The sequence below is a fragment of the Cucumis melo genome, chromosome 6 (genome assembly GCF_025177605.1).
Source record: "Cucumis melo cultivar AY chromosome 6, USDA_Cmelo_AY_1.0, whole genome shotgun sequence".
Taxonomy (NCBI): Eukaryota; Viridiplantae; Streptophyta; class Magnoliopsida; order Cucurbitales; family Cucurbitaceae; genus Cucumis; species Cucumis melo.
This window is the reverse complement of record NC_066862.1, coordinates 29,329,072-29,342,259: the sequence shown is the minus strand read 5'-3', so window position 1 is coordinate 29,342,259 and position 13,188 is coordinate 29,329,072. Positions and strand designations below refer to the sequence as shown.

Here is a 13,188-nt window from a genome sequence, read left to right as displayed (position 1 = left end):
CATGATTTGATGCTTCTCTTAGCTTCGCTGTTTCCTTTCTTTCTTTATTTTAAGAAAAATCTTCTTCAAATTCTATTTTGGGCCCCATTTATCTTCCTTTAATCTCCACCCTTCATCTCATCTCTCTCTTCCTTTTTCAACGACCCACATTTAATCACCCTTAACTCCTTCTATTATTATTATTATTATTATTTGTTCGTTTTCTTAATTACTTGGGTGTATGAAATAGATTTTCTTTTTTTTTTTCAATAAAGTAAAATATAAAAGTTTTGGTAAAATATATGTTTTATATAAAAAGAAAAACCAATATTGGAAAGGGGGAGGCTTTTCATCGCACTCATGAAAAGAACCAAAAGCAAAGAAGCCAAAGACATGATACCCAAAGGGAAGAGGGTAAAGGCAAAAAGTGAAAAAGTTAGTATAATATAAATAACAGAGTGACTTTTAACCATGGTTAAAAACTTTAACCATCCCCTCAAACCCACATTCCCAACCATGGTTACTCTTTCCCTTTTTTTTTTTTCTTTTTTTTTTTTCATCCAATCAATTACCATTTGCAATGTTAGTATAATAGTTAAAACCAAATTTTTTTAAACTAAACCATTGGGATTAAGCCATGAGTAAGAAAAGCAAAGACTTAATTTGATATGGCATAAACTAAATTAGTATAAAACAAAGTGTTAAGTATGTACGTAAATTTAAAAATTGAGAAAATTGATGACCAAATTGAAAGAGTAGGAGAAAAAGAGTAAAGTGAAAATAATAGAAAAGGAAGAAAGGGGGGGAGGGGGGCATATTTTGAAGAGGCAAAAGTGATGATTGGGGATAATTGGAGAGGCTTTTCCTCTGACACTCTTTTACTTCTTTCCTTTCCATCATTATTTTTATTTTATTTTATTTTATGTGAAAAAACAATTTATTTATTTCTTTTTCCTATTTCCTCTTTCTATATAATCCCTCTTTTCTCCCCTTCTTCTTGGACCACAACTCTCTTCCTTCTTTCTTCTTTCTTCTTCCCTTCTTCCCTTCTTCCCTTCTTCTTCAAATTCTCTCTTCAAATTCATCAAAAATCCAAAACCATGATCCCTTCAAAACACCATAATCTCGGCTTAACCCTTGGATTAAGCGTCGATTCTCCTCCTCTACATCTCAATTCTTGGACTAATGATGCTTCTTCAGGTTCGATTTCCCTAACACACCATCACCAATCAGGGTTTTCTTTTTTAAGGAAAGAAAAAAAAATTATTTTATTTAGGGGTTTTTGAAGTTTATTGAATTAGGTGTTGAATTTTTGTTTTTTGCAGATCGAACATCGGAAACAGGGAGATCGCTTCTCAGAGGCATCGATGTGAATCGGATGCCGCCGTCGACGGCGGATTGTGAAGAGGAGGCGGCGATGTCGAGCCCTAACAGTACGGTGTCGAGTGTGAGTGGAAAACGTAGTGAACGTGAGATGAACGGTGAAGATCTGGATGGGGATAGAGCTTGTTCGAGAGGGATTAGTGATGAAGAAGACGGTGAAACTTCTAGAAAAAAGCTTCGGCTTACTAAAGATCAGTCCGCCGTTTTGGAAGAAAGCTTCAAAGAACATAATACTCTCAATCCGGTAAGTCTGAGGAGACCCACCCGGGTTTACTTTTTCCTGTTTGTTTGTATGGAAGATTTTCTCGGGAAACAAACGGTTTAATATGGTGGTGGGAAAAATTTACGAGGGTGTTTTGGTAAATTTGTACAGAAGCAAAAGTTGGCGTTGGCGAAACAATTGGGTCTCCGGCCGAGACAAGTCGAAGTTTGGTTCCAAAATAGAAGAGCAAGGTGAGGAATTTTACTTCACCTATATAACCCCATTTTACTCAACATATAACATAAACTCTTTTATCTTTAACTTTATCAAAATCTAAAAACCAACATAGGGATTATTGGTTGAATTATAATATGTTAGTAATAATAATAACAATAATTTGGGAAATTTTGATACAGGACAAAGTTGAAGCAAACGGAAGTAGATTGCGAATTCCTAAAGAGATGTTGTGAGAATCTAACGGAGGAGAATAGACGGTTGCAAAAAGAAGTACAAGAACTGAGAGCACTCAAACTTTCCCCACAATTCTACATGCACATGACCCCACCCACCACCCTCACCATGTGCCCCTCATGTGAGCGTGTCGCCGTCCCACCCTCCACATCAGCCCCCCAGCCCACCCTCACGCGAATGCCCCAGGCCCAACCTCAGGCCCATCACCCTCGCCCTATCCACCACATCAATCCCTGGGCCTCCCCCATACCCACCCGGCCCTTCAACGCCCTTCACCCTCGCTCGTAAATACCCCTCGGGCCCATGTCTTCTTATTATTAATTAGGGGTTGAGTTAGTTCTTAGATTTTTCTTTTTCTTTTGTCTTAGCGGCAACAAAGCAAATACCCTTTTTTCTCTTTCTTTGTAATATTTAGGGGAGAGGAAAAGAAATTATATTGTATTTCTCTCTCTCTCTCTCTCTCTCTCTCTCTCTCTCTCTATATATATATATATATATATATATATATGTGGTTGGAAGGTCATAGAAAAAGGGGTTTTCAGTTGTAAAGTGAACAATGAGATGCCTAATTTAATTTTTTTTCTCTCTCAAATCCAAACTAATCTTCAATTTAATTTGTTATTATACTTTCATTTTCTAAATTAAGTACTATACTATATAGAATGATGTTAGGGGAAAAAAAAATTATGGATGAGAAAAACTTTGTGAAATGGTTGAAAATGTAATTATTTTGTACCAAAATTTACTAATCTCTTTTGATTAACACAACGTATTTGACTTTTTGGTTTGAGATTTATATGCTATAAATTTTAAACTATGTATAGAGTGCAATATCATCATGTTTTTTTGTTAGAAAAATAAGACATTACGTAGCCAATTTAATTATGATCAACATGTTTATAACTAATATATATATATATATATATATATATATATATATTGTAATGTAAGTGTCTAATATTAGAAATGAATCACAAAATTTAATTAATTAATAGCTTGCTTCTATACCATTTTCAACTTCGTATTGAGATAAAATACTATATTTTTAATACATTACGTAGACAACTTATAAAGTTCTTTATTATTAGTGTATATTTTAGTGATGCCACATCATAGTATAATAATATTAAAACAATAAAATTTAAAGTTTAATAATCAATATTGGAGAGTCAAAGTTTAGAATATAAATAGCCACAGTTATTATTATTATCATTACCATTATTATTTTTGGTGTTTCAAATCTAAGTCATAGCATTTAATAATGGAATTTGTGTTAGATCTTCAATGTGTCAAGACTTTTAATTTTATCCTCTAATATTATATGTGTGAGATTTTTTAATCTTGTGTTTGTAATTGATTTTTTTTTTAATCTAATTAGAATGAGAATTATTTGTGGTGAATAAAAAAATATATTTAATTATACACCTACATATATGTTCTAATTTTTTTTAAATATACAAATAAACTCTATTTAAGATAACGTAGTACATGTTGCAAAACCATTTATTTTAGTACAATAATAAGATGGAGATCGAATTTCTGACTCTTATGGATAAATGTCATGTCAATATCATTGAGCTAAACTTACTTGAGCTTAAAAAACCAATATTGAAGTATGCTAGTAATTGCAGTTACATCATCAAGTTTTTCAATTGTTCAAATTAGGGCTATCTTATAATTGAATCCCTCAAACTTACGTTAATTGTAGAAATTAGACTCTGGATGATAAAAGTTTGAACTTGCAAACCTATACATCACAATTTTTATAATGACGTAAATTTGAGTCTAATTTTAACGTTTGTGTTAGTTCAAAGACTTAATTATTACAATTGAAAGTTTGCAGCTGTAATTTAAACTGCCACTATACTTTAAAGCTAATTTATTCGCTAAGTTTTTCATGATTCAATATTTTATTTATTTTCATTCGGGGTTTCTATAATTTGCAAAAGAAAAAAAAAATATCCGATTGTTAATCATTATGTATTTTGTTTATTGAAAATTAAGAGTTGAATCCTCACTCAAATTTTAAAAACGAAACTACTTTTTTTATAGTTTTCAATTTTTTGTGACATTAGTAAAGTAGATAACAAAGCAAAAGATTTAGAAGTTGAATTGTATTTATACACTTAATTTTTAAAAACAAAAAAATATAAATCAAATGATTACGAAATGGAGCTTAAGATTCTACGTAAGCGAAGGGTACTCTTTAGACACAAAGTTCAATTTCATATTTAACATATATTTCAAAAAATTGTGAAAGAATCTATTAAACACAAAATTGAAAGTTCAGAGATTTATTAGACACAAAATTTACGATATTTTGAAAGTTTGTATACCAAACAAACTCAAATCTCTAAAGCTTATAAAAATTGAACCATACAGAAATTTGAATCTCTTACTTTATTCACTTTTATATTTACAATTTGCACAAAGTTAGAAAAGTCATAAGATAATACATCGTAATAATGAAAACTCATATGTCAAATTAAAATTGATAGGATTTGTAAAAAGTTGTTTTTGTTAATGAATGTGATCATTGAATTGTGTATTGATGGGACAAAACAACCAAAAATTGAGGGATTAGTGTTTGGTTCAACATTTGTATGATTAGCTCTACATTAATTAAAATAATGAAAAGGAAGAACTAATCCAAAAACAAAAACATTGTTATTTGTTGAACAATACTCCATATTTTATGGGATCTTTTTTTTAAAATTTTACTTTTTGACAAAGAAGAATGATTATTATTATTATAGATTAGGTTTACTATCTTCGTCTTTTTGAAGTGTAAGAAGGAAACATGAACCAATGTTTTAAGATATTGAAATTTGTTGAGTTTCATCTCGTTTTTCAAAATTGTGTTAGTCTAACAATTATTTTTTCAAACAAATTATTTGAACTTTTAATTAAATTCTTGAAGAGAAAAAGATATCATTTTTAATAAAAAAATCTTAGTGTTCGTTCTTAATCTTCAAAATTAAAAAACAAACGATTAGCCTAATTTAGTCTTGAATTATGTTATGACCTCAAAGAAATATGTGGTTTATATTTTTTGATTAAATATAAAGCTATAAAAAGTATGAACTACAAGTCGTAGATACATAAATTAAAATACTATTTATAAACTTACTTCTCAAAGTAATTCATTTGTTTTTAAAAATTAATTTTTGAAAAACAGGTAAATAATTCACTTTTATGTCTTCTAAACAAGAAACCCGTTTTTAAAATCGTGAAGAAAAATAGAAAAAAAAATCCAAATAATGCATTTTGTTGTTAAAAATAGAAAATAAAATCAATTATCAAACATATAAAACAAAAAAATTGAAGTGATCATCAAACGAAACCAAAATGATTAAGTAGACAATTCGTTTATTACCTTTGTGTTTGTGTTGAATGAAAGGTTCAAATTTTCACCATCACATCATTATTGAACCAAAAAGATATCAACTCAATAATTTGTAATGAAAAATTCCTACGGTGGGAATATCTGAAAGGCTCAATTCATTAGGGCCTTCTCTCTCAGGTTTGATGGGCCCAAATATATACTTTTGGTCCAATATCAAAATTATTATCTGCAGTGAGTTTGTCTCCATAATAATTAACATTAACATGGTTTCCTCTTAAATTGATTTGTATTCACTCAATCAAAAAATGTTCTGGAACACTGTCTTGACTCTTGACTATAGTGTTATTTCATTGGATTTGTGATAAGTTTGTTTTGCTACGGTTTTCAATTTATAACAAGTCATTAAGAGCATCGAATTTAAACTTTTTTAAATTACATTTGGACGAAAAAGAAAGGAAAAAAGACCAAGAAAAAAGGATAAAGAATATTTGACATCGACCACTATAACTTTCTAAGCCAAAAGTTTTGTGTATATATATATATATAAAAGAAATATAGTTAATAAAGTGAAACAAACTATTTAAACAGCCAAATAAGAAAAGAAAAAAAAAACTTTCAAACAAATTACATACACAACACTAAAGTCATAATCAGCCTTGTTGTTGGTTCAACTGTAGATCAACAAACATATTAATAGGAAGATGCCTGATGAACTACAGAATCATCTAATCATATAAATCCAGTGGATGAATATTTTGGAGGAGATGAAACACTTTCCAGAGAATTGAAACTTGGTGATCAAAGAAGAAAATCATGTAAAGAAAAAAGTGTTAGAAAATGACTCTAAAATGTCAGTTGAATGATTTGGAGTTCAAATTTTGATGAACTTACTGAAGAGAAGGGTATATGATACATAATCTTTCATCTTCAAGTTTGCTTTGTAATGTTCTTACGTATTTGTCCACTTGATCTTTTGATTGATTCAATCCTTTGAAGCCTGATTTGCTCTCTGAATTTGGCAATGAACTCATCAGCCTTTTTATCTACATCTGGTCCTCCATCATTACCAATATTACTAGCGCTTCCTGCTTCTTCTTCTTCTTCTTCTTCTTTTTCTTCTTCATTTCTCGAACCTCTTTCGTCGTCTCTATTTCTCCGTTTCACATCAAAAGGTTCTCCATTGTCTTCCCTGATAAACTTCCCCACCATGCTATTATTCTCTTCTATCTCACTTTCCATGTCGTCGTCATCATCGTCGACGTCGGTGTCCAATGTTAGCTTTTCAACCAATTCTTCTTTATCTTCATCTGGGAACTCAATGGGGTTTTCTTCAAAATCTTGGATATGGGTGTTCTCATTCATCATCATCTTCCCCTTCAATTGATCATTCACACTAAATTCTCTCCCTCTTCTTGGTGGTTCATTCACAACTTCGCCAGGCCTAATTGTTCTAACAGATTTTCCCATTGATAGACTATCGACATAATTTCTAGGTTGTGTTTCGCCACTAGAATTAGAACCAAGCATCATATCAGTATCATCTCCCGTATCACGAATTATGGCTCTAGGCTTACTAGTGAAGCTTCTTCTCAATTCCTTTTGATGAGGTATATCATCCTCGTTCACCCATGAGCTTGGTTTCATCGAGGAAGTTCTTCGAACACGTGGTGGGGGTGGGGGTGGGGGTGGCGGCGGAGGCGGAGAGCGGTAAAAGCTCTTCTTCCTCACCAAATCCTCTGCACTCTTGGCCTGTAATTCTGGCGACACGTTATGGGAAGGAGATGGTTTCCTTGGAGATGGAGATGGAGAAGGAGATAGTTTCTGAGGAATGGCACTGGCTCGGGAAGATTTTGAAGTTTGAGGCTTAGGAGACCTAGAACCGATCCGATTCGATTCGGAATCCTCCATGGAAGGATTGTCAGCTTCTTCTTGCTTCTCCAACCTCCCCGATCTTGACCGCCATGGAACCGGAGATGGAAGAACGACATTCTCATTCAACTTATCGTCAATTTCATCAAGATTATTCACTCCTCCAAACTCCACATTCGAAGTCCTCTTCAAATTACTCAACAACCTTCTGGAACTCACTCTCTTCTTAGATCTAGACTCATCATCTACAATAACACGAGATTTCAAACTACGAACAGGGAGAAGCAAAGGTTTCTCACTCCTAACTCTCTGCTCATTAACAACAGGACGTTCTTCAGCAACAACAACAGATTCATTTCTAAAATACCGATTATTCCATGTTTGGACCTTATTTTCATCATCATTAGCAGAAGGAGTTTCAGGTTCATCATCAAAAACAGAGGAAACATGAAGCAAACCAGAAACATAAGATTGAACATTATCAAACTTGGAAACACTAATCTCATCTTCTTTTTCGTCGCTTCTACGGCTAAAAAGGCCGTAAGAAACAGCGATTCCGACGAAAAGAAGGTGGAGAAGCTCCCAGCTTCTGGTGAGTAAAGTTTGATTGACAAACTCAGGGGCTTGGGAAGGGACTAAAGGGAGAATGAGAAGAAAGAAAACGGCGGTCATAAGTTTGTATAATAAATGAGTATTGAACTTACTTGGAGAGGGAGTAGAGTGATTTTGCGGTGGTGTGAGAACATCTGATTCCGCCATTGATGAGAAGGGTTTAGGAATGAATTGAAGTGGGGAAAAATGGAGGGATGAAGGTGAAGGTGAAGACTTAATAGCGAAGGAAAAAGGAGTTAAAGAGACGAAGAACAAAGAACAATTTGAAGCTTTGCCTTTTTGAACTGCTTTTTAACGGTTCCTTAACAATTGACTAATCTACCCTTCTCTCTAATATTTTAGGAATAATAAATAAATATTACTATTTAATAAATCTTAAGCCGTATTTATCGATTCGTAATGAAAATTTGTATAATCGTAATGAAACTTAAGATACAACGACTAAATAAAATTCGTCAATAAATAACCCAGAGAACTAACTTAAGATTTATTGAAAATACAAAAACTAAATCTAAATATTTAAAAGTAGAAACTTAATCTATTTTAATAGAAATTTTTTATTTAGGTCATTTCCGTCGCATATTTTAAAATTTATTCTTATTTAATCGATGTACTTTTAAATGTTTAATTTTAGTTCATGTACTTTTAATAAATCTTAAATTTAATTCACATTATTAATTCTTTGAATTCTTTTTAATCTATTAGCATTTGCGATATTAGAAATGTGTTTACTAATAATATTATTGTTATTATTGAACCAATTTTGTTGAGAATTCTTTAGAAGGACTGAATTTATGTGTTTTTGTAAATACATTAACTAAAATTAGACATTTAAAAATCTACGGACTAAAAGTGAAAAAAAAAACATAAAAATATAACGAACTCCCAATGAATCAAATATGAATTTTGAAAGTCTCACAATTTTATTAAGTAGGAATTTAAAAGTTTTGAAGATTAAATGCATACATTAATGTACTAATCAACCAAAATATTAGAGATTCGATCCCTCGTTTATTAACCAAGTGAGTTTATCTCAATGATAATTGACGTTAAGGATGAAGATCCAACCAACCAAAGGTTGTCGGTTGAAGAATAAAAGAAAGGCGGTCGGTGATGGTTTGAGACAAATCCAAATCAACATTTAAAAGATAAAATAAAACTGATCGAAACCAACTGACCAACGACCAATTTACACTCTTCTACGATCGAAATCGATTTGAACATCGACTAAATAGAAAAAGAAAAAATGGAAAGATTCATTCTCCTCCGTAGTTACTATAAAAGATTTGGGTGAAAATGGCTATATATAAACTAAAGTAAAAACAATTCTTATATTAAGGGAAAACAAAATAAAGATAAGAAATTAAAAGGAAAAAAAAAAGGAATGAAAGGGTAAAATTGGAAATTAGATACGAGGACACAAATGGCAATAGAGAAAAAGGGAAGGGCAAATGGGTTGCGTAGAAATGGTCAGGATTCTTCTTTTGGACTGCTTACGCTAAGCTTTTTAGTGGGAAGCTCAATATAATGTTTTATTTTGTATATATAAAATTTACAAATGTATTTGAGATCTCTGCTTAGCCTCTTCTTAAAATAATTATCGCAAACGACAATTTAAAACGAATTATCAAATTTTAAAATGATAATCGGTATGCTTATTTATTAGTTTTGATTTGGTTTAATTGTGTGTGTGTGTTTTTTCTTCTTTTTCGGTTTGGTTTGTGTAAATTCATTCTTATATTATATATTTTTAGGTCAATATATATGTTTTATTTTAAGTTGGACCTTATCGAATAGGGAGTATAAAAGGAATTGATTCATTTTGATTTGATATACATGGATTATTAATTTTCCGATTCTTTGATTTGAAAAATTATATTGAATAAATCAAACAACGCAATTACGTTAGGGCCTTTTCCATCCACTTATTTTTCTTTTTAATGAAAAGCATCAAATGCATTTGGAGAATCCAACCTTAGGTTGAGGAAGGAAGAAAGAATGCTTAGGGTTTTATTCTATTTTTCTTTTTTTCTTTCTTATTTTTCGTACAATATTGTATTCAAATAAGACTTTTTAACACAGGCCAAGATTTGGTCCTTTTTAACGTTGACCTGACCATTTTTTTGGTCTTTTTGATGTAATCTTTGTAAACATGAGACTTTTCTCGGATCTATGATCATTTCAAACAAATAGAAGTAAAGTTTGGTAGTTATGCTCCGTCGTAGGAAAATGGCAAAAATAAAGCTTATATTTGGACTTAATTATAGAAAAGCAAAAGGGTGGGGGGGGGGGGGGGGGGAGGGGGAGAGAAGATGTTAAGAAACTCATCCACTGCCAACTTCATACCCATCATTATTTTTCCATCCAAATTTCAAGCCAAATTGAGGAGGAAGAAGATTCGAAAAGATTAGCTAGAGCTGAAAAAGGCAGAGGATTTCAAAAGAAGAGTTCAGTCATCACAATTCTTGGTTCATACAACATATTTATGATGTTTACAAGTTACACAAAGGGAGACAGAGAAGTTGAGGCCTATCATGTTTCATAAACTTTTGTTAAGCTGAATGAAAATTCAAGGAAAAGGCAACTTAATGTATTTGCACACAAATATAAGATACCTCCAATTTTTCGAGTAGCTTGAAGTGTAGAAGAGGAATTAGAAGCACTATTTGGTATAGTTGGAAAGCTTATTCATTTGTCTACAACTTTTATGAAGATTAGTTGAGCCAAATATGACTAAAGATAGGTTAATTTTCAATTTCTGTTTCGAAGAATTTATTGGAAAATCTATTTAGGAATTTGGTCTTCAGGTTGTAGAGGACTTGAAAATAAAGAGATTGATAATGATAATAAAATATTAGTGGATCCATATGCATTTTCTAACATAATTAGATCAATTACCCTTATCTTCACAATCAGATTGTATTTATTGATCGTAAATCTGGTTGTGGACCCCATGTTTACAAAACATAGGTAAACAACAACATAATTAAATGTACACTTTTGAGATTACCATTATTGAATTACATCTACCTTGAAGTTAACACGACCTTAATTGATAAGTAAAAACAACATAATTATTAATACTAATCATTTTATTGTTTACAAAAAAAAAAAAAAAAAACCAACAATGTCAGTAGGTGATACCATTATCAATATATGCGTAAAGTTAATTCTTTTCGACAATATATGAGGTGAGAGAATCAAACTTTTAATATCAAAATTGATAGTATAAATTAAAATTATGATAACAATAACTTTGTGTTCCTTATCCAACGTGGTTTACTTTAGCTATGTCTATGATGTTATTTTGTAATTGGTTTGGGTAGATTTGTTTATTGTGATCCTAAAAACTATACGATAACGATATTTTAATAATAATCAACAAAAAAATAGAGCATATATCGAATACTATTAATACAAATCCCCAACACAAACAGCTAAATGGACCAAACAATGTTTTCTTGTCACGACTACTATGTTTTATTTGTTGAAGTCATACATTTTGACGTAAAATTTTAAGATTTCATATCTTAAACGATTGATTGATGCAATTAATAAATAAAATAAATTACCATTTCAACGTTTAAAAGATCAAAATGTTAAACAAATTTGAAGTTTAAAAGATAAAAGAATATATAATCGTCACCGTTCTTAACTTTTCTTTCAATCATCAAAATATTTAAACATGCATGGTTATGTCAATATTATTATATTAGTGTTGACTACAGATGCATACATATATATATATATATATAGTTCTATCTTATTTTATGTTGCAAAATCTAGATACTTCAAATGAAAAGAAAAAACATGAGTTACTATTAAAATGATTGCAAGGTAAGATTAGTTTAAAGAGAATTTAACCTACCATCTTTTATAAAGTTGAAACTTTATTCCTCCATTTCTACCATTATCATGTTTGTAGAAAAAAAAATCTATAAATTTTGATGGGGAAATTTCCATAAATATAACAATGTGGTAAAATATTTACGGCTCGTATAACAAAACTCATAAAGTTAGTTATTTTTTAAATATTCCAAATTTGCCCTTCCGTGTTCTCCTCTTCGTCTGTTCCATCGTCTTTTTTTTTCCTTTCTTCCATCTTCGTCTGTTTCATCGACTTTTTCTTTTCTTCTTTTTTTTTTTAAATGTTATTTGGTTCATTGTGTATCAAATATAAAAGATTTATTTTTCTAAACTTTTTTATTTGGTTGTTTAAGATCGTGTATTTTTGAAAAAAAAACGACGATTTGGGTAGCCAAATTTAAACGATCATGTAAAAAAATAGCCAAACCTAATCGATCCTATACAAAAGATCTTTAAAAAATCGTTTAGATTAGAGTTGCCAAATCTAAACGATCGTGTATTAAATAATAGCCAAATCTAAATGATTATGTACCAAATATCTAAACGACCGTGTACCAAATATATTACGAGCGTTGTTGATGACCGTGGTTGATGAGACATTTTTGATATTTTTCATGGTGGGTTTGTGGACTTTTTCCGATTTTGAAATTATTCTACCAATATTTTTTCGATTTGTTACATATTTTGACGGTGTGATAACATAATTTTAGAAAAAACTGACCTAACTTTATATATATATATATATATATATATATATATATATATATATATATATATATATATATATATATATATATAAAAGATATATCTATAATTAAATATGGTTTTTATAGTAATACATTTGAGTTGGTTAATTTTCTATAACAAGTAACATCCACCCAAAGCTATCTAAATTAGATGTAATTAGTAAATTGAATTACATACACGATTATTATGTTTGTCTTAATTAACCAAATTATGGAATATAATACTTTTAATTTAGGAAACTTTCCTCAAATAAAAAAAAAAAAAAAACAAATATAACAAAATTTTATATTTATTTAATGATAGACACTTATAAACGTTAATAGATTTTTATCAATGTTTAGGGATTAAAAAACCCAATGTTCTGAACATCCAATCCAACCAACCCAACTCGGAAGGTTTGAGTTAGGTTACCAACTTATTTTAGTTGGGTTTGGTTGGTTCAAGGGTTAGCCAAAAGATAACCTAAAACAACGTGAATCTATTATTCCTTTTCTTCCCGTGCTACTCTCATACTTAACATATTTAGACTTAGAAAGAAAATTTTCATAATACAAATTAAGATCGAGTTGATACTAAAAATATTTAAATAAAATTTTTACAAGTAATTATGTGACTAACCCAAACCAACCTAATCCAAATATTTCATTGGTTGGGTTGAGTTCATTATTTAATAAGAATTATTTGGATGGAAAGAGAATATACAACTCAAACA

General features: G+C 30.4%; 2 protein-coding genes across 2 annotated transcripts; one reads left to right on the top strand and one right to left on the bottom strand.

Annotated features, from left to right (window-relative positions):
• Positions 1-849: 849 nt before the first annotated feature.
• LOC103490870 (homeobox-leucine zipper protein HAT4) lies at positions 850-2,627 on the top strand. Its single transcript, XM_008450593.3, has 4 exons — positions 850-1,179; positions 1,305-1,606; positions 1,736-1,815; positions 1,981-2,627. The coding sequence occupies exons 1-4, from the start codon at positions 1,080-1,082 to the stop codon at positions 2,321-2,323; spliced, it is 825 nt and encodes a 274-aa protein (XP_008448815.2). The 5' UTR covers positions 850-1,079; the 3' UTR covers positions 2,324-2,627.
• Positions 2,628-5,889: 3,262 nt separating this feature from the next.
• Positions 5,890-8,103, bottom strand: LOC103490869 (uncharacterized). Its single transcript, XM_051086467.1, has 2 exons — positions 6,273-8,103; positions 5,890-6,171 (listed from the first exon to the last, which is right to left on the bottom strand). Exon 1 carries the CDS (start codon positions 8,007-8,009, stop codon positions 6,309-6,311), a length of 1,701 nt encoding a protein of 566 aa, XP_050942424.1. The 5' UTR covers positions 8,010-8,103; the 3' UTR covers positions 5,890-6,171; positions 6,273-6,308.
• Positions 8,104-13,188: the final 5,085 nt, after the last annotated feature.